The 23578-nt window shown below is 32.2% G+C and overlaps 1 protein-coding gene across 1 annotated transcript; it reads left to right on the forward strand.

The window, feature by feature from the left end:
* The first annotated feature begins 1160 nt into the window (after positions 1–1160).
* Positions 1161–8806, forward strand: hexa (hexosaminidase A (alpha polypeptide)). The gene is made up of 14 exons (XM_070830962.1): positions 1161–1443; positions 1930–2043; positions 2139–2204; positions 2420–2466; positions 2622–2732; positions 2836–2937; positions 4269–4401; positions 5218–5398; positions 5915–6001; positions 6084–6156; positions 6439–6613; positions 7943–8033; positions 8147–8254; positions 8389–8806. The coding sequence occupies exons 1-14, from the start codon at positions 1173–1175 to the stop codon at positions 8450–8452; spliced, it is 1623 nt and encodes a 540-aa protein (XP_070687063.1). The 5' UTR covers positions 1161–1172; the 3' UTR covers positions 8453–8806.
* The last annotated feature ends 14772 nt before the right edge of the window (positions 8807–23578 follow it).

Consider the following 23578-nt stretch of genomic DNA (forward strand, 5'->3'; position numbering starts at 1 on the left):
TATGCAGTGGTGCTATATAGCACCTCAACCAACCCAAAGAACCACTGAAAAGCCACCATTTTATTGTGTGTTTGGTAGTAAATTGTTCCCTTTTCAATTAAAATCTCATTATTCAGAATGGTTATTTAATGGAATATTAGAAAATCTCTGCTTTTTTAAAAATGCATTGAAGTCTTGGTTTAGTTTCCAATATTACCACCAGACACCCCAGCAGATATCCAAAATAAAGTAATATGGATAAAGTCACAAATGTTAATAAATAGGAATCCCTTCTAAGAAATGGAATCATCTTAATAAATGATAGGCTGTATTAGATACTACAGGGAAATATCCTTTCCTGCCATCAATTTTGCTTTATGTATGGGCATATATACAACATTTTTAACTTGAAATGGCTATCTGAAACAAGAAAAAAAGATAGAGAATAATTTATCATTTCACGTTGCAGAGCAGAGGTCTTACTGCCTTGCCACACATAGTCCGATCCGTTTGCGAAGATACATTTGATATTTGAATACATTGGAAACAGTTCTTCAGAACAATCTAAGAAACAACAACTGAGTCCTGTTCCAGACTCTTTCAATTGAAGATATTCTATAAAATTACTGTTACTAAAAAAACAACTTAATAAGTTTAATGTTGATCAATCATCGTTGTGTAGATTCTGTAATGAGGAAGAGGAAGACAAAGGTGCATTTGTTTTTCTACTGTCCACATGTTGCAAGTTTGTGGACTGATATCCAACATTTATCTTAAACTTAAACCTTTAAACATTATGTTGGTGGTTTGAGATGGAAAAACTATTCATTAGGTAAAATACTTATATTTAAATTCCAACTTGAATCTATACTTCCTGAAAAAAACACTGCAAAGACAATTTCTATTGGAAAAAATAATTGCTTCACATCATTATAAAGTAGCACAACACAATACAAATGGGATATTGTTTTGGTGAAGATCAATACTTTACCTTAAATGTATTTACTTATTTTATTTGTCACGTCACCATATTGATGTATGTGTAATGTGTCTGCTGCCAGTATTCATCAAATTTATGGAGAAAAGAAAGAAAGAAAACAGCCACACCTTGTGGCCCCAGTCACGTGACTGCCTTCTCTGGAGCACCTGACTGATACAGCCACACGGTGCAGATCATCCCGTCGCATGGAGACATGGAAGTCAGGTACATGGTTAGCTCTGGACGGTACACCCGTCCAAATTTTCATCTGCTGCTATTAATTATCCTCCAGGTTGGCCCGCACACAGCGGAGGGAGTGTGGCCTTTACCGCAGAGCTTCACCTCTACGCCGGAGCGATACCCACTGAACCCACAGGCTTTCTACTTTGGTTACGGAAAGCAATCAGTCGCCCAGCAGGGCTGCTCTGTCCTGGATGCTGCATTCAGCAGATACTTTTCTCTTATTTTTCCAGGCTACACTTCTGGTAGGTGATAAAGTAACATGGAGTTAAAACGAAATTGGTAGATATTCACAAATGTGTTTGAAGCTATTTATATGTCATCATAAAATGTATAATCCGTTTATAACATGTATGTAAAGCCAGGCTTATTAAAAACTAGTGTGAGCATTAAGAGTAAGATTATATGGTGGTTCTTATGTGTAAGATGACTGTATTATGAATGGCCAAAACTGTAGAGCAAAGTGCTCGCTGGTTTTGTTTTCAATGTTTTGTTTGTGATGTGGGCTTTTAAAGTAGATCAATGGGCTTTGTAGAGACAGCAGTTCATCAGTCAGGCAGTGTAGGCCTAACTACTCTAAAAACACACAATGACAATGGACCAGAGTAGCTCAGCGTCATGTTTGTGTTTTTAGAAATACTGTAGGCAGTTTGATTGTAACATTGGCGATGTGTGCACTTCTACTAAAACTTTCACCCAACAACTAGTGACTGTATTCATTTCACTTTTAGGATCAACCGCAAACGGTGCCCTGCGATTCAGTGTGGTTAAACCATTTATTGTTGAGATCAGTGTTGACCATGATGATTGTGAGGGTTACCCGAAAGAGGACTCCTCTGAGAGATGTAAGTATCACCACAGGTAACGTCACAGTGACAACAACCGTCCCAACCGGCCAGGACTCGATGGATTATCCAACATGCTCCTATTTTTGTTCCAGACAATCTGAGTGTCTCTGCGGGGCAAGCATCTCTGAATGCGGAAACAGTGTGGGGCGCTGTAAGAGGTGATTATAGCCGATATGTAATTTGAAGAACATTTAAAAACTAAAAAAACTAAACTAATAAGTGTAAAAATGAATGAACAACAATCAGTTACGTTCAACAAAGGAAAGGCTAGGTTCCTTAAAAGTTGCACTGTATTTCTCAAGTATTTTACTGTTAAATCTGTAGATTAAAGTGATTGTTGATTATCTACTATATATCCTCTGATCAAGCACAGGTCTGGAAACCTTCAGTCAGCTGGTGTATCAAGATGATTTTGACTCAGTAAGTCAGATTTTTTTTTTTTTTAAATGCTCAAACTAAGGTCTCTGATGTCATTACCTCTTGAAAATAAAATCTTTGTTAGAGAGTTTGATTATTGTTTGGGATGGATCAATTAAATCAAATAGATTTTTTAATGCTTTTTTCCCTTTTTTCAGTATTTTGTGAACAAGACTGAGATTGAAGACTTCCCCCGGTTTCAATTCAGAGGGATTTTGTTGGACACGTCACGTCACTATTTACCAGTGCAGAGCATTTTAAAAACCCTGGTAATAGTCAGATTACATAATTGCTGTATAATCTGAATCTCAGCCTTCTGATTCATTGATCACACTTGTCATCAGCGCTGTTAACGTATGCCTTTCTTGTTAGGATGCAATGGCCTACAGTAAGTTCAATGTGTTTCATTGGCACATTGTTGACGACCCCTCCTTCCCTTACCAGAGCCGCACTTTTCCAGACCTTTCCAGTAAGGTATGTTATGTGGATGAAGAGAGCTGTTTAGTGATGATAAAGAATAGTCCACCTTGAGTCTTGTGCACATTTATTATAATTTGCTTTGCAACATTTTTTTTATCTGCATTTCAGGAGATGAAACTGTTATGTGCAGTACTGGTCAAAAGTTTTAGGCAGCTGGGAAGAAATGCTGTAAAGTAAGAATACTTTCAAAAATATAAAATTTAATTGTGCATTTCCATCAATTTACAAAATGCAAAGTGAGCGAACAGAAGAAAAATCTAAATCAAATCAGTATTGATTTTTTGTTAACATGCTTAACTGTTGCCTGCACACACTCATTATTGTACCAAACTGCCTTCTGCTACAGCCAAATATTTCAAATTTTGACTCATCAGTCCAGACCACATTGTGCCATTTTTCTGCACCCCAGTTCCTATGTTTTTGTGCATAGTTGAATCGCTCTGCTATGTTTCCATGTTGGAGGTTTGGCTGTTTGACTGCATGTCTTCCATGAAGACCACTTCTAGTCAGACCTCTGCGGACAGTAGATGAGTGTACCTGGGTCCCACTGGTTTCTGCACTGATGGCACTGCTGGACATGTTCTGATTTCGAAGGGAAGTGAGCATGATGTGTCTTTCATCTGCTGCACTAAGTTTCCTTAGCCGACCACTGCGTCTACAGTCCTCAATGTGGCCCATTTCTCTATGCTTCTTCAAAAGAGCTTGAACAGCACATCTTGAAATCCCAGTCTGCTTTGAAATCTTTGCCTGGAGAGACCTTGCTGATGCAGTATAACTACCCTGTGTCTTGTTGCTGTGCTCAGTCTTGCCATAATGACCTGTGACATAAAACTGTCTTTCACACCCTCACCTTGGTAGCAGAGTTTGGCTGTTCCTCACCCAGTTTTAAGCCTCCTACAGCTCTTTCTGTTTCAGTTAATGACTGTGTTTCAACCTTCATATGGAACTGATGATCATTAGCTCATGTTTGATATAATTGGTTAATCATGCACCTGACTATGATCCCACAGAATCCCTGACTTTGTGCAAGTGTACCTAGAAGAACTGATGCTGTTTTGAAGGCAAAGGGTGGCTGCACCAAATACTGATTTGATTTAGATTCTGTTCACTCACTTAGCATTTTGTAAATCGATAAAATCTTATAAATCTTATATTTTTGAAAGCATTCTTACTTTACAGCATTTTGTCACAGCTGGCTAAGACTTTTTCACAGTACTGTATATTATTGTAGATTTTAACCAGGTCTACTGTATGTAAACTCATGAGGTTGGAAACTGCTTAAAAATTGCATCCACCCTGAACAAAGGCTTCTGGCTCTGACTCAGGGGGCTTTCCATCCGATGACTCACATCTACACACAGTCAGATGTGAGAAGGGTGATCTCATATGCCAGGCTGTGGGGAATAAGGGTCCTTCCTGAGTTTGATTCGCCTGGCCACACCAAATCTTGGGGAAAAGGTAAAATACAAAACCCACATAAGCCACATTTACTCAAAAACACCTCTTTTAGCTGAATTATCTCAGCTTGTTTATCTTCAACCTATAAAGCAATTGCCATTTGAACACTGTCTGCCAAACCTGCAAGCAAGACTATAAATGGCAACAAGACATGTACGGAGTTGTGAGCTTCCCTCACTTCTTATCTGGAAGTAACTCTCACGGCAACATCAGTGGCAGCAAATGCCTGCACTGGAATAGTTTTGTATTTTTGTTTAGTTTCAGTTAATTTCCAGAGTGGGTTGCCATGTTTGAGTTTGTTTTTTTATTGCTTAAAAATGTTTCATTTTAGTTTAGTTTTTAATCATTTCAGTTTTAGTTTTAGTTTTTTTACTTTCATATTCTTACTTACTTTTTAGATTTAGTACTTTTTTGATATAACATAAGGGGTATTTTTCAGGGGCAAGATTTAAGAAGTTCAGCATTCGTATTACAACACATGAAAAAACAGTTTGTGAATGCAGCTGACACCCAGTCACAGAGACAGTCTCAGTATACCAGTGGCTCCTCATGCTGGATGTGTTGACAGACTTGAATACGTTTGCAAAGACTAAAACTAAAAACATTATTTCAGTACACAGTATTGTTTCAGTCAGTTTTCCCTTTTATCTAAAGTCTAGTTTGTATTTCTTTTAACCATTATGTGTTGTCACTCCTAGTTTTAGTTTTTAGTTTAGTTAACAATGATAACCCTGGCCTGCACTCTGCGGACAATGCAAGAAATATAATGTCACAAAATGCTGAACAAAATCTGATTGAATACCATTTACTTCCCAGGGCAGTCTGACCTGTTGACTCCCTGCTACAGGATGGGCACCCCGACAGGTACTTTTGGTCCTGTTAATCCAGTGTTACCCTCCACTTACCAGTTCATGGCGAAACTACTTAAGGAAGTGTCATCAGTGTTCCCTGATTCCTATATCCACATAGGAGGGGATGAGGTCGACTTTTCCTGCTGGTAAGCTGAAATGTAACTGACCTTTTGAATGCCTGCTGACTGTTAATGATTTCAACCAGGATTTCCTGGTTTTGATCACTATTGTTAACAAATTTGGCAGCAAAGACATGCAAGGAATGTCACCTTTTCTTTGTATGCAATGACCAATCCTGCTGTTTTGACCCTTTAGTGACTGATACTACAGTGTGCAGAGATAGCTATCTATCTATCTATCTATCTATCTATCTATCTATCTATCTATCTATCTATCTATCTATCTATCTATCTATCTATCTATCTACCCAACTGTCTATCTGTCCATTTATCTATATGATACTACAGTGTGCAGAGGGATGTACACACAAAAAGAAAAACCAATGAAAAGGAGGGAAAAGTTTATTTCTTGTGCCAGGTTGTTGATGCAGGTACATTAATAACTTAAATGTAGTTGAAATAACTTGAAGTGCCTGAAAAATGTACCTTAACAAAGAACGTAATTACATATAGATAAATGACGCCCACTGCCTGCTTTCATAGGAGATCCAATCCTGACGTTCGAGCATTCATGCAGAAGATGGGATTTGGAGCAGACTTCACCAAGTTGGAGGCATTTTACATGGAGAGGTAGGTTTTAAAACTAAAAAGCCTGAGGGAACACACCAACCAACACATTGTTACAAATCATCAGTAATGTCTCTGTTTCCAGCATTGTGAATATCACTTCAGCTCTCAGCAAGACAACTATCGTGTGGCAGGATGTGTTTGACTACAATGAACGAGTAAGTACACTCCAACAAATAACACATCTACAATATAGAACAAAACAATACTTTTGCGTACTGCCCCAGTGCAGATATGCAGACATCTAAAAATAATTAGCCCATTATAGCTAAAATAAACACTTATGCGGTCATCCACATACTCTATCTATGTTCAATATCTCGGGCATTTCTTTTCAGTTACAATATAATTTTTTGTTTAGCAGGTTCAGCAGCATATTGTCTGATAAAGGCAAGTTAATGAATCACACAAGTCTGATAGTCTACAGCATTGTGTTGCAGCGTAGGTCTCTGTCAGTGGTGGAGGTATGGAGAGGGGGCTGTTACCTGTGTGAAGTCCGCAAGGTGACTAAAGCAGGACTCAGGGTCATTCTGGCCTCTCCATGGTATCTGGACCAGCCAGGACCTACACACAACTGGGCCCCCTACTACACTGTGTGGCCCCTCGCTTTCAAGGGTCAGAAAAGAACCTGTGTGATGTGGCTGGTTGAAGTTGTCCTTCCTGCGTGCTGTGGTTTTGTCTCTAACTATGTAATTTACAGGTGAAGCTTGGTTTCATGTGAAATATGGGGTGGCCAAACCTTTTCAGCTGTTAGTACAACACAATGTGATATTTGTAGCTGTACCACTAGGTGGCAGTGAAGACATTTGGTCATGCATCAGCGTTAAAGTCATATTCTGTGTCCCAATTCCATTTGGTGTACTAATTGTACACAGAATGTACTGTACATGTATCTTCATAGCATGAAAATAAGTTTACTATTTTCATCACTTTTCAAATAGTACAAACAGTACTTAACTTGCAGTTAGTATAATATGGAAGTGAGCTGCAGAGAAGTGTGATTACTGTGATACAAGCTCACTATGTTGTCTGATGTTCAGACCCATGGCGAACATGCACACTCTTCTCCCAAACACAGAAGTATAAAAATATTTTCATCTGCAGTTATTTTTACAAAGATGAAGCATGATTCAAAAGTTAAACGACACCCAGTATCTATGCAGGAACAGAGGGAACGTGGGAAAGGGTTGAAAGATTGCAAAATATTGTGAAAGGGAGCTGGGAGCTAAACTGCATTGCTGACTTAAGTTTGCATGAAGAAGCAGCAGAAGGAGAAAGACGAGATGGAAGAGTGGGAAAGGGTCTACTCTAACATGATGTGTGTAAGGAGTTAAGTCATAAATGGGACCACCCTTAGATTCAGTTCACCTCATACTCTCCTTGGTTAGAGCACCATCATGTACGGTACACAGCATATTCTGAGATTTAGGAGTAACGATATTATGACAAGGCTTGAGTTTATTAATAAATTAGTTTTGGAGAGTGTATGCTTTTACAACGAAATAACCAATTCCAGGAATCCACCAGGAGTTCAGGTGTTTTGCCCCATAGGAGGGGAACAAATTATGTGAACCAGGATTACCAAAGCTGGCAAGAGGGTCCTGCTGGCTGCCCTGTGGTACATCAACCACATTTCATATTGCCAGGACTGGCGCACTATGCTGTGTATCCACAGAACTTTTCTGGTCTGTGGATGGCCAAGTAATATCACTATTTTAACCTGGCTCAGTTAAAAGCTGGTGATGGGAGTTGCCAATGGTAATTGCTAGTTATAGAGGCTCATTTAAACATTGACTTGCTGAGTTGTGACTTGAAGTGGTGTGGCAAATTTGAAGTGAAAATGCAGATTGGTAGTAAAATCATTATTTGGTAGTGCAGTCATTACCATCTTATCTTTAATTAAAACCCACAGTGTTATTAAAGCTTTTCACCACCCCCTCACAGGTACTGAGGAACAGAAGAAGCTGGTAATAGGGGGTGAGGTCTGCATGTGGGGGGAGTACGTTGATGCCACCAATCTCACTCCACGTCTTTGGTACGAGATTAAAAAGACCCCTGAAATCATCCAACTAGTGATCTAGTAATATAGTAAGTGCAAAAACAATTGCATGTAATCATTCAAAATTCTGGTTGCACCCAAAATCACAGGCCAAGGGCGAGTGCTGCGGCAGAGAGACTGTGGAGTGATGAAAAGCAGACCTCCAGTGTTGACAAGGCATTTCCTCGCTTGCAGGACTTTCGCTGCAAGCTCCTAAGGTAGGCCTACTTCACTTTTTTGATCCAGGGCTTTTCAAGAATTTAGTGCTGGGATACCTCAACAAAACAATGCTCTCTTTCTCATACTGTCTACTTTATTACTGTGTATGTTTCTTCTTCCTTTTCTCGTCAAGGCGTAGCATCCAAGCGGAACCTCTGTATGTTGGACACTGCAAACATGAGTACCAAGGTGTTTGAAGATGTTGGTTGGATTTAACATTACAAGATTTTTTTCTGGAGAATGTTTGAACTAATTAAGTTCATAGTTGCCTTCTTAGCCGATACTGTGAAATAAAATCTTGTGTGGGGCATTTAAGACAGTATACAATCTTAAAAAGATATTTTGTTTCTCTGGTCTTAAGTAAAGTAGGCTATGTACACATTGAAATGCCTTCTCAGGGATCGTATCTCATTTTCTCCTCCTCATTTCATCTGAAAACCTTCTTAAAAAGAAACCAAAGTGCTGCACTATAATACCATGTTGAATTGTACTTGATGAAAGATGAATATAGAATGTAGACTTTAATATTAACATCGCCAGTATGCTGTAGCTTGTAGTCCTGCTTTGAAATATAATACAATAATATTGCTGTGTATCTTTGTATGTTTTTTCATCTTCTAAACAGGTGTTACTGTAAAACTTTGAATTCAAGACAACTTCTTGTGAAACATTACACGTTGTCCCTACACATACTCTGATTAGACAGATTGTCAGTTCAGTAAAATAACAGTAACCTTTTTCATACAGAATGGTATGACAAACTTTCATGTCTTTATGGAGGAAATGAGCAGACCAGGGCAATATAAAGGAGACATGACAAGAACATATACTCTTCACAAAGCCAATTAAGTTTTAATTATATGGTGTCAAATCACAACAAAAGTTATCTCGTGCAAATAGAGCAGGTCAAGGCCATACTCTACAATTTACAAAGTGCCAACATTCCCACTTGAGCAAGCACTCGGCAGCAGCGGCAAGGAAAAACTCCCCTTTAACGGGAAGAAACCTTGAACAGACCCTGGCTCAGAAGTGGGCGGCCATCTGCCTTGACCGGTTGGGTTGAGAGAGAAAGACAGACAGAGAAGCTGTGATGCACAGAAACATACAGACAACAAAAAAGAAAAATCACAACATCAAAACAGAAATAAATGACAATGAGAATTAAAATAACAAAACAGAAATAAATGACAATGAGAATCAAAAGAAAAAAGAAAAAAAATGACATCGAGAATTAAAATAACGAAACAGAAATAAATGACATTGAAAATTAAAATAACAAAAGAAAGAAATGACAATGAGAATTAAAATAACAAAACAGAAATAAATGACAATGAGAATTAAAATAACAAAACAGAAATAAATGACAATGAGAATTAAAATAACAAAACAGAAATAAATGACAATGTGAATTAAAATAACAAAACAGAAATAAATGACATTGAAAATTAAAATAAATAAAGAAAAAAATGACAATGAGAATTAAAATAACAAAACAGAAATAAATGACATTGAGAATTAAAATAACAAAAGAAAAAAATGACAATGAAAATTAAAATAACAAAAGAAAAAAATGACAATGAGAATTAAAATAACAAAACAGAAATAAATGACATTGAGAATTAAAATAGCAAAAGAAAAAAATGACAATGAGAATTAAAATAACAAAACAGAAATAAATGACATTGAAAATTAAAATAAATAAAGAAAAAAATGACAATGAGAATTAAAATAACAAAACAGAAATAAATGACAATGAGAATCAAAATAAAAAAGAAAAAAAATGACATTGAGAATTAAAATAACAAAACAGAAATAAATGACAATGTGAATTAAAATAACAAAAGAGAAATAAATGACATTGAAAATTAAAATAACAAAAGAAAAAAATGACAATGAGAATTAAAATAACAAAACAGAAATAAATGACAATGTGAATTAAAATAACAAAACAGAAATAAATGACAATGAGAATCAAAATAAAAAAGAAAAAAAATGACAATGAGAATTAAAATAACAAAACAGAAATAAATGACAATGAGAATCAAAATAAAAAAGAAAAAAAATGACATTGAGAATTAAAATAACAAAACAGAAATAAATGACAATGTGAATCAAAATAAAAAAGAAAAAAAATGACAATGAGAATTAAAATAACAAAACAGAAATAAATGACAATGAGAATCAAAATAAAAAAGAAAAAAAATGACATTGAGAATTAAAATAACAAAACAGAAATAAATGACAATGTGAATTAAAATAACAAAACAGAAATAAATGACATTGAGAATTAAAATAAATAAAGAAAAAAATGACATTGAGAATTAAAAGAAAAAAGAAAAAAAATGACATTGAGAATTAAAATAACAAAACAGAAATAAATGACAATGTGAATTAAAATAACAAAAGAAAAAAATGACAATGAAAATTAAAATAACAAAACAGAAATAAATGACATTGAGAATTAAAATAACAAAAGAAAAAAATGACAATGAGAATTAAAATAACAAAACAGAAATAAATGACAATGTGAATTAAAATAACAAAACAGAAATAAATGACATTGAAAATTAAAATAAAATAAAAAAATGACAATGAGAATTAAAATAACAAAACAGCAATAAATGACAATGAGAATTAAAATAACAACAGAAAAAAATTACAATGAGAATTAAAATAACAAAACAGAAATAAATGACAATGTGAATTAAAATAACAAAACAGAAATAAATGACATTGAGAATTAAAATAACAAAAGAAAAAAATGACAATGAGAATTAAAATAACAAAACAGAAATAAATGACATTGAGAATTAAAATAACAAAACAGAAATAAATGACAATGAGAATTAAAATAACAAAACAGAAATAAATGACAATGAGAATTAAAATAACAAAACAGAAAAAAATTACAATGAGAATTAAAATAACAAAACAGAAATAAATGACAATGTGAATTAAAATAACAAAACAGAAATAAATGACATTGAGAATTAAAATAACAAAAGAAAAAAATGACAATGAGAATTAAAATAACAAAACAGAAATAAATGACATTGAGAATTAAAATAACAAAAGAAAAAATGACAATGAGAATTAAAATAACAAAACAGAAATAAATGACATTGAGAATTAAAATAACAAAACAGAAATAAATGACATTGAGAATTAAAATAACAAAAGAAAAAAATGACAATGAGAATTAAAATAACAAAACAGAAATAAATGACATTGAGAATTAAAATAACAAAAGAAATAAATGACAATGAGAATTAAAATAACAAAACAGAAATAAATGACAATGAGAATCAAAAGAAAACAGAAAAAAATGACATTGAGAATTAAAATAACAAAACAGAAATAAATGACATTGAAAATTAAAATAACAAAAGAAATAAATGACAATGAGAATTAAAATAACAAAACAGAAATAAATGACAATGTGAATTAAAATAACAAAACAGAAATAAATGACATTGAAAATTAAAATAAATAAAGAAAAAAATGACAATGAGAATTAAAATAACAAAACAGAAATAAATGACAATGTGAATTAAAATAACAAAACAGAAATAAATGACATTGAGAATTAAAATAACAAAACAGAAATAAATGACAATGAGAATCAAAATAAAAAAGAAAAAAAATGACATTGAGAATTAAAATAACAAAACAGAAATAAATGACATTGAGAATTAAAATAACAAAAGAAAAAAATGACAATGAGAATTAAAATAACAAAACAGAAATAAATGACAATGAGAATCAAAATAAAAAATAAAAAAAATGACAATGAGAATTAAAATAACAAAACAGAAATAAATGACAATGAGAATCAAAATAAAAAATAAAAAAATGACATTGAGAATTAAAATAACAAAACAGAAATAAATGACAATGAGAATTAAAATAACAAAACAGAAATAAATGACAATGAGAATTAAAATAAAAAAGAAATAAATGACATTGAGAATTAAAATAACAAAACAGAATAAAATGACAATGAAAATTAAAATAACAACAGAAAAAAATGACAATGAGAATTAAAATAACAAAACAGAAATAAATGACATTGAGAATTAAAATAACAAAAGAAAAAAATGACAATGAGAATTAAAATAACAAAACAGAAATAAATGGCAATGAGAATTAAAATAAAAAAGAAATAAATGACATTGAGAATTAAAATAACAAAACAGAATAAAATGACAATGAAAATTAAAATAACAACAGAAAAAAATGACAATGAGAATTAAAATAACAAAACAGAAATAAATGACAATGTGAATTAAAATAACAAAACAGAAATAAATGACAATGTGAATTAAAATAACAAAACAGAAATAAATGACAATGAGAATCAAAATAAAAAAGAAAAAAAATGACATTGAGAATTAAAATAACAAAACAGAAATAAATGACAATGTGAATTAAAATAACAAAACAGAAATAAATGACAATGTGAATTAAAATAACAAAACAGAAATAAATGACAATGAGAATCAAAAGAAAAAAGAAAAAAAATGACATTGAGAATTAAAATAACAAAACAGAAATAAATGACATTGAAAATTAAAATAACAAAAGAAAAAAATGACAATGAAAATTAAAATAACAAAACAGAAATAAATGACATTGAGAATTAAAATAACAAAACAGAAATAAATGACAATGAGAATCAAAATAAAAAAGAAAAAAAATGACATTGAGAATTAAAATAACAAAACAGAAATAAATGACAATGAGAATTAAAATAACAAAACAGAAATAAATGACAATGAGAATCAAAATAAAAAATAAAAAAAATGACAATGAGAATTAAAATAACAAAACAGAAATAAATGACAATGAGAATCAAAATAAAAAAGAAAAAAAATGACATTGAGAATTAAAATAACAAAACATAAATAAATGACAATGAGAATTAAAATAACAAAACAGAAATAAATGACAATGAGAATTAAAATAAAAAAGAAATAAATGACATTGAGAATTAAAATAACAAAACAGAATAAAATGACAATGAAAATTAAAATAACAACAGAAAAAAATGACAATGAGAATTAAAATAACAAAACAGAAATAAATGACATTGAGAATTAAAATAACAAAAGAAAAAAATGACAATGAGAATTAAAATAACAAAACAGAAATAAATGACAATGTGAATTAAAATAACAAAACAGAAATAAATGACATTGAAAATTAAAATAACAAAAGAAAAAAATGACAATGAAAATTAAAATAACAAAACAGAAATAAATGACATTGAGAATTAAAATAACAAAACAGAAATAAATGACAATGAGAATCAAAAGAAAAAAGAAAAAAAATGACATTGAGAATTAAAATAACAAAACAGAAATAAATGACAATGAGAATTAAAATAACAAAACAGAAATAAATGACAATGAGAATCAAAATAAAAAATAAAAAAAATGACAATGAGAATTAAAATAACAAAACAGAAATAAATGACAATGAGAATCAAAAGAAAAAAGAAAAAAAATGACATTGAGAATTAAAATAACAAAACAGAAATAAATGACAATGAGAATTAAAATAACAAAACAGAAATAAATGACAATGAGAATTAAAATAAAAAAGAAATAAATGACATTGAGAATTAAAATAACAAAACAGAATAAAATGACAATGAAAATTAAAATAACAACAGAAAAAAATGACAATGAGAATTAAAATAACAAAACAGAAATAAATGACATTGAGAATTAAAATAAAAGAAAAAAATGACAATGAGAATTAAAATAACAAAACAGAAATAAATGACAATGAGAATCAAAATAAAAAAGAAAAAAAATGACAATGAGAATTAAAATAACAAAACAGAAATAAATGACAATGAGAATCAAAATAAAAAATAAAAAAAATGACATTGAGAATTAAAATAACAAAACAGAAATAAATGACATTGTGAATTAAAATAACAAAACAGAAATAAATGACAATGAGAATCAAAATAAAAAAGAAAAAAAATGACAATGAGAATTAAAATAACAAAACAGAAATAAATGACAATGAGAATCAAAAGAAAAAAGAAAAAAAATGACATTGAGAATTAAAATAACAAAACAGAAATAAATGACAATGTGAATTAAAATAACAAAACAGAAATAAATGACAATGAGAATCAAAATAAAAAAGAAAAAAAATGACATTGAGAATTAAAATAACAAAACAGAAATAAATGACATTGAAAATTAAAATAACAAAAGAAAAAAATGACAATGAGAATTACAATAACAAAACAGAAATAAATGACAATGTGAATTAAAATAACAAAACAGAAATAAATGACATTGAAAATTAAAATAACAAAAGAAAAAAATGACAATGAGAATTAAAATAACAATACAGAAATAAATGACAATGAGAATTAAAATAACAAAACAGAAATAAATGACAATGTGAATTAAAATAACAAAACAGAAATAAATGACAATGAGAATCAAAATAAAAAAGAAAAAAAATGACATTGAGAATTAAAATAACAAAACAGAAATAAATGACAATGTGAATTAAAATAACAAAACAGAAATAAATGACATTGAGAATTAAAATAAATAAAGAAAAAAATGACAATGAGAATTAAAAGAAAAAAGAAAAAAAATGACATTGAGAATTAAAATAACAAAACAGAAATAAATGACAATGTGAATTAAAATAACAAAACAGAAATAAATGACATTGAAAATTAAAATAACAAAAGAAAAAAATGACAATGAAAATTAAAATAACAAAACAGAAATAAATGACATTGAGAATTAAAATAACAAAAGAAAAAAATGACAATGAGAATTAAAATAACAAAACAGAAATAAATGACAATGTGAATTAAAATAACAAAACAGAAATAAATGACATTGAAAATTAAAATAAAATAAAAAAATGACAATGAGAATTAAAATAACAAAACAGAAATAAATGACATTGAGAATTAAAATAACAAAACAGAAATAAATGACAATGAGAATTAAAATAACAACAGAAAAAAATGACAATGAGAATTAAAATAACAAAACAGAAATAAATGACAATGTGAATTAAAATAACAAAACAGAAATAAATGACATTGAAAATTAAAATAACAAAAGAAAAAAATGACAATGAGAATTACAATAACAAAACAGAAATAAATGACAATGTGAATTAAAATAACAAAACAGAAATAAATGACATTGAAAATTAAAATAACAAAAGAAAAAAATGACAATGAGAATTAAAATAACAATACAGAAATAAATGACAATGAGAATTAAAATAACAAAACAGAAATAAATGACAATGAGAATTAAAATAACAAAAGAAAAAAATGACAATGAGAATTAAAATAAAACAGAAATAAATGACAATGAGAATCAAAATAAAAAAGAAAAAAATGACATTGAGAATTAAAATAACAAAACAGAAATAAATGACATTGAGAATTAAAATAACAAAAGAAAAAAATGACAATGAGAATTAAAATAACAAAACAGAAATAAATGACAATGAGAATCAAAATAAAAAAAATGACATTGAGAATTAAAATAACAAAACAGAAATAAATGACAATGTGAATTAAAATAACAAAACAGAAATAAATGACATTGAGAATTAAAATAAATAAAGAAAAAAATGACAATGAGAATTAAAAGAAAAACGAAAAAAAATGACATTGAGAATTAAAATAACAAAACAGAAATAAATGACAATGTGAATTAAAATAACAAAACAGAAATAAATGACATTGAAAATTAAAATAACAAAAGAAAAAAATGACAATGAAAATTAAAATAACAAAACAGAAATAAATGACATTGAGAATTAAAATAACAAAAGAAAAAAATGACAATGAGAATTAAAATAACAAAACAGAAATAAATGACAATGTGAATTAAAATAACAAAACAGAAATAAATGACATTGAGAATTAAAATAAATAAAGAAAAAAATGACAATGAGAATTAAAAGAAAAAAGAAAAAAAATGACATTGAGAATTAAAATAACAAAACAGAAATAAATGACAATGTGAATTAAAATAACAAAACAGAAATAAATGACATTGAAAATTAAAATAACAAAAGAAAAAAATGACAATGAAAATTAAAATAACAAAACAGAAATAAATGACATTGAGAATTAAAATAACAAAAGAAAAAAATGACAATGAGAATTAAAATAACAAAACAGAAATAAATGACAATGTGAATTAAAATAACAAAACAGAAATAAATGACATTGAAAATTAAAATAACAAAAGAAAAAAATGACAATGAGAATTACAATAACAAAACAGAAATAAATGACAATGTGAATTAAAATAACAAAACAGAAATAAATGACATTGAAAATTAAAATAACAAAAGAAAAAAATGACAATGAGAATTAAAATAACAATACAGAAATAAATGACAATGAGAATTAAAATAACAAAACAGAAATAAATGACAATGAGAATCAAAAGAAAAAAGAAAAAAAATGACAATGAGAATTAAAATAACAAAAAAGAAATAAATGACTGACAATTGAAGTAAGAAAAGAAACAATGATAATCACAAAATTAATATTAACAGCATTTCTTGGAAACAATTACACACGACACTAACACAGACCCCCAGTTGTCAAGGAAATACTCCAAAAATCCATTAAATGGCATGCTATAAAATGAATCACAAAATGGTAAGCTATAACTACCACAGTAGAGAGAGAGGGAGACCAGGAAAATGTACAAACACATTTTGCAAATGAGTAGAAAATGAATATTAAAGATTACATTTACACTTCCAAGCCATCACAGCACGAGACAAAGCAATTGTGTGCAGATGATCTCAAATCTTACTATATCACACTTAAAATGAAAATTTTACGAAAATGACAGAGATCACGGCAGCAATATTGAAAAAGCTGTCACTACACCAAAGCTCACGAGTGGCCGTCAGGAGACATAACATCACTGAACAAGTTCACAGTTAGCGCTGAGGTATTCAATAACAGTCCAAACATCACACACTTTAACCCTTTAACCTTCTGCTCAACCATATGGTAGAGCACATTTTGACTCACTATATCCTATTGAAAACATGTTTTACTTGCGACATCTCAACTAATATTTAAAAAAATGTGGGGTCTGTTCATAAAAAAACATAGAGTTTTGTAATTAGTGCCCCAAGGAAATAAAATATATAAAGAATAAATTTTTCCATCACTTTTTTCTTGATGCGGACCTTAAAGGGTTAAGGACCTTCTTCCAAGGCTTACAGGTGTCTTTGCATCAAGAATAATTTTTCAAACAATCACAATAACAATTTAAAATAAAAAAAAACAATTTTGAAAAAGCTGTTACAACACAAAATCCCACGAGTAGCCTTCAGGAGACATAACATCACTGGACAAGTTCACAGTCCAAACATCACACACTTTACATAGAATTGTTAGATCCTTACCCTTTAGATGTTCACAATTTCACAGCAAGGTCCTTTCAATTCACATTACCAACACTTACATTGAAGAGCAATTTGAAGTTTCCTACTGTGAGTCCTCTTAGTGTTCCTCCTCTCCCTCCAGATAAAAAGTTCATTGTTCTTTTATTCAAAAACTCATTAGTAAAACTAAAAAAAAGCAACAAAGACGGTCATAAATCAGCAGGTATAAGCGAAAAACGGGTCTCTGCATTTCCACAAGAAGGAAATCCTCCAATCCCTGCGAGCCAAGCAGCCAAATACCTCAAAGTTGAACTCCAACCAACCAACTGACCAGGTCCTTGCTCTGGTGCTTTGATTTGACTAAGTGGACATTCTGAGGTGATGACAAGTAGAATGTGACATCAGAGTGAGAACACGGAATCCTGACACGCACGCGCGCACACACATGCACACACACACGCACACACACACACACGCACACACACATCTATCTATCTATCTATCTATCTATCTATCTATCTATCTATCTATCTATCTATCTATCTATCTATCTATCTATCTATCTATCTATCTATCTATCTATCTATCTGTCTATCTGTCTATCTATCTGTCTATCCATCCACCCATCTATCTATCTAATTTGACATGAATATATTGACTTTATACTTTTATTTGTTGTAGTTGTTAGGATTATCATTAAATTGATTCATATCTAAATATATTTACTGCACCTGCACAGTGAAAATCTGCAGCCACTCTTCTACTCATATAACTTCAAATGTTATCTTTGTGTGCACAATGTAAATAAAACATATTTTCATAAGATTACACCTTGAAATACTCAAATAAACGTCTTTCTTGTATTTCACTAGATTACACTGTTCATTTTACCTCATGCCATAGCTCACCTTCACCCTGTTTCAACTGGAAATCTCACTTTCAGTTCATTTCCATTGGGATGAATAAGAAAAACAAAATAAATCTATTAAAAATGATAACGCAGTGGTTATTATTTGAAATACAGGTGGCACTAGCCTGAGGTTTTAAAAGGCCCTTGTTTTTTTATCATGGAGCACTGATCCTATATCATGTTCAGAGGTTTTAGACTCCTCAGTCTTGTTGAGCTGATGTAAGGAAACCAGGTCTAATTTAAAAGTGGATATGACCCAGATGATCTTATTACTGTACATATACTGTTTAAGCCTATGAATATTTCCAGACTCCCATGCATCATCTCTGACTTATTAGCTTTGAGTCCACTCAGCTTTGATTGGCTGTGAACACACTTTTATGAAACAGTCAGAGAGCGTCTTTCCCCCTCTAGAGGCCAACTTGGGATTGACAGTGTTCATTAGGATGTAATGCTGCAAAACGGACTTTCCACTGAATCGGACCAGGAAAGCAGCACTGATAGTCACAATAACTAGGAAGTTCTCCTTTTATTTATCTTAATTTGTGGCTGGATACATGAATCCTCCTGGACACCACAGCAAACTGAGAGGAGCCTGTGTCTGTCGACCCGCTACCTCTATCAATGAGCAAATGTATATGGACAGATACATAGTTTTAGTTTGGTATGGGCACTTACATGATCTCTGGAGGCTGGTTGCTGTCTTTTTAAATGTTCTTATTTTGCTATTAATAATAGTAGACTGGCAGATAAGTACATGATTTCACAAGTTTTGCTGTACTAGAGTTTTAGAGTATGTTCAAATATATAATAAGACAACACAAAAAACAAGGTGCTTGGATAATGGTGTCACAAAATTATCCAATTAACTGTATAAATAAACTAATTTCAAGTTTGAAACAATGAAATCATGTCAGCATGTCATGTTAATTTAAATTTAAGTAGTTTCAAATGTTCTGTTTCATCTGAGTCTGAGCTTTTTTCCAGAGGACCTAAACAAGTAAGCTTCTCAGTTTCTTTGATTACGCGTATTTTACGTCTCACTGATGTTAATTTACCTGTTGACATGAGCGGACATTACTGATATGAACCGAGACAACTGATTTTCTCATTGTGTGGATTACCGTAGTGGCAGCAGATGGCAAGGCGGGGCAATCCCTGGTAGCCACAGTGCTGACACCTCAATCCTACTTCATCTGACTTGGGGCGGGGGGGCACCACAGAAAACGCTGAACTGAACCTATCAAAGCTTAACCATGCAAGCTTGGTGAACCATTCTCTGCAGCTACTTCAAGTGCAGTGTATCAGTGGCTTATTCTGTTATAACAGGGCAGGTATAGGATTATCCTGCTGGGACATTTTACTGCCTTTACTCATTTGACATTGTTAATTTTACATTTTAGGTTTTCAAAGTTTATTTTTATGAAAATTTTGTCCAGTTTTGTCTGTGTTTAAAGCCAACATTTATTTATCATTGCATAAAAGTAAACTGCATTAGGGTTATGAATTCCAACCTCAATAAATTTAAGGAAAACATGATTTATGACATTTTATGTCATAGCAAATTGAAGCAGCTGCCCCCTGTGCATACGGAGGACCTCCGCAACTTTAAAAATTAATCTCACTCTTTGACAATAGCTGACATTCAAGGAGATTATATCAAAAAGCTGCTTAGACTGATGCAAAGAATTGCAAACTGTTGTTCAAGGGCATTCTCTGAAGGACAATGAAATTATGTCTTTTTATATGTGCTACTGCTGCTGCAGTGCATGTATCTTCAGTATTTGATGCATTGCAACTAACTGCAGTGACAAGTATTTAAAATATGCAATGGCAGTCTTAAACTAATGAACAGCTGATCTGTCTGATCTGACGAGCAACTGAGCCAGGGTTTTACCAGTGACGTGGGTTCAATCACCCGCAGGGCTCTGTCATCATAAATGTTCCCACTAAATACATAATCATCCACTTGGCTCATGGCAGCCGGCTGCTAAAGATTGCATCTGCACAACAATCACAGGGCTGAGGAGTGAAGAAATGTGACAGTTATCCCTGCCAGGCAAACCCTCAAAGCAGCACATTGCTGAGGACAGCAGGATCTTACCCATGCTGGCAACTGGAGAGTTGGCATCCAGAGAACGACAGAAAGGACTATTACATGTTTCACTGTGATGGATATCAATAAAGTTATGCTTTATTTATATGTATGTGTAACTCATTAAGATGCCAAAGATAATATAAGTGTGAAGTTATTATCAGTGATCACAAATAAACTTTCAGTTTGAAATGGTCTGAAACATCCAACCAATCTTTTTCCACAAAGATGACCTTGTAACTGTGAATTTCCTGTCTGACAGTGTGAAGAGCAAGATAATCAGCTCACACCTGACATGTGAGTAACACCTGTGTTATGTAATCTGATTACCATACCTGGTACTGCTTAGGTCAGTATAAATATGTATTTTAAGCTTATCTACAGAATGGGTTTAGATGGTGTTTTAAGAGTAAATTTATACTGTAATCACACATGTAGTGAAGTGTAAGTGCATTTCAGACACTCTGATGACAATTGTCTGGACGCAGGGTGCTGTAAGCCAAGCCATTGTACCTGGTCTGTTGGCCTCAGGGTACGTGTATTGTGTAAATTTGTATGAACTGTAGCCCATTAATTTGCCTTGGTCATGCATACTAGTCACATTGTTGTTTGTTGTACTCAAGGCAAAGACAGGCAAGTTTGTATAGCACCATTAAAGCATAGTTCTTAACACGAATTTTATGTAAAGCAACAAAAGGTGCTTTACATAAAACAATGAAATGCATTACGACAGCTCCAAACAAAATGTGGAATTATGATTATGAGTGGAATAAAAACAATTAAAGTAGAATGAAATAAAATTAAATACAAAAAGGAGACAGGAGTACTCCTGATCAAGTGTGCCCCTGAAGTTGGGATGTATTTAAGATGATTAAAATGTTGGTTTCTATCTGTACGCAAATAGGAACTAAATGCTGCATCACTGTGTTCTGACTTGAGGTAATACTAAGTAAGTATTCCCCAAGCATTTCAGAAATATATTTCCGAACTAGCAGCAGCACTTCAAGGATAAGCCAGTAAAAAGATTTAGGACTGACTGTATCGTTGCACCTGCAGTGAATTTTTTCTAATGGTGATAACATACTGCATCACTGAGGTGCATAATGCAAGGACTGTTTGCTGCACTATTATTGCATGTATGTACATTCACCATTGCAACCACTGGAGCCACTGAGACCCCAAATCTATACTGTTTGGCTCCATTTCAGGATTATAAAACTGATTCAGGCAGCACAATCTTCAAATGGAGTTCAAATGGCTCTGTGTGCACAACCCTCACTGCCCTACAGTTTGTAATCCATTCATACACCAGTTTAGGCCAACAGAGAGACCTCTGTTTCTAATACAACTTTGTTTTCCTGAAATCAAGAGTGACTTAATAAGACCTCTGCTACTTTTGGTCAGATCAAAGGGCTGAACTAGATGTTATTGGCCAAATGCTGCAATGACTACAGCCATCTCTCTAGCTTGATAGACCTGTACAGGAAATAGCAAGCACAGGTGTTAATGTTTCTGACATTTCCCTGTGGCCATCCACTGTGTAATACCTTATGATGAAGAGGAGCGAGATCATGAGCAATTCCAGGAGCTGTGCTCTTACAATAACAGTAAATTGCGCTTGGGTTTCTAATTAGACAGACAGAGTCACCATATGGCAGAAGAATGGAATTAAGGGTCAACTTGCTGCTGCTCTTTCAATCTCTGCACTAATTGTTTTTCTTCTCATCACCCCCTTTCGTGATCCCCCTCCAAGAGGAGACCACATTTCATGGAAGGTTAAGCTACTTTGCTGATTTGGGGTTGCTGTATTCTCTTGAGGCCATTAGTGTCATTGGCAGGGCCAATATGGCACAGAGGGAATGTCTTCACCACAGTGTAAGACTGCCCTGTTAAGCCCACTGCCCTGTTAACGGGAACATGAGCAACATATGTGTTCTGGGATTGGGAAAAATAATCCATATTGCAAGGTTTTGTGAGTCTCTTGTTGATACTATTTACTCATGGACGATTTCAGCTAGCATCACCACATTTATAAAATGCTAGATAACATGTGAAGCATCTTTGTTTGTACACATACCTATCTTTTAAAAAAATATCTCTTAACATTAATAAAAGAACATATATTTTACACACCTAAGGACACACTAACATATTGTAACATTACAAAATGGCACTTAAACAGCCGCACAAAAAGAGCAGCCGTGGACTGTTGTAATAATATTTCTTCTACAATGGTGTTAGAAAAGTGTCATGATACAGTAGACACTGGTGACCTTTACAATGCAGCAGCCAAATTTCTGAAGTCATGAAGCAGTGTGGGACAGACATAAAACACATAATGTTCCTTAACTGTTTATGCTAACCTTTGTTGAATAGTGTTATGCCTGTAAGTGGTGTGACTGATTGATTTACCCTTATAGACAGTAAAGATTAAGAGGATGACAAATCAGCATTTGCTTACACAGCGCCTGGTGCTAATCTCCTTGTCTTCCTTCAGAAGGAACCAAGACGACTCAGGCTCACACACTCATTCTGTCAGGGAGAAAGAAAGAAGAGGACAAGTGGTGATTCTATTGACCCCCTATTACATCAGAAGCGACCAGACAAAGGGCAACAGCACTGGATCAATATCAATGAGCATTCCTGGACTAACTCTCAGATGATTTCTGAAGAAATTAACTATGTGCTTTAGTGGAAAGAACTACGAATTCTACATCTTTCGCGTTTGGTGGGCAATTCCAATGCGTCAACTCCTCACATGAAAAAATAGCTTTGATCCTTCCAGGCAGCCACTCAAAAAACTCTCAGAGAAGGGGAGAGACTTTTGGGAGCAATCTTATATTTATCTTAAAACTATTTATCAAGTGACGCTCAGACATTAAAACAAACATCAGG

The sequence above is a fragment of the Pempheris klunzingeri genome, chromosome 5, assembly GCF_042242105.1.
Source record: "Pempheris klunzingeri isolate RE-2024b chromosome 5, fPemKlu1.hap1, whole genome shotgun sequence".
Classification (NCBI taxonomy): Eukaryota; Metazoa; Chordata; class Actinopteri; order Acropomatiformes; family Pempheridae; genus Pempheris; species Pempheris klunzingeri.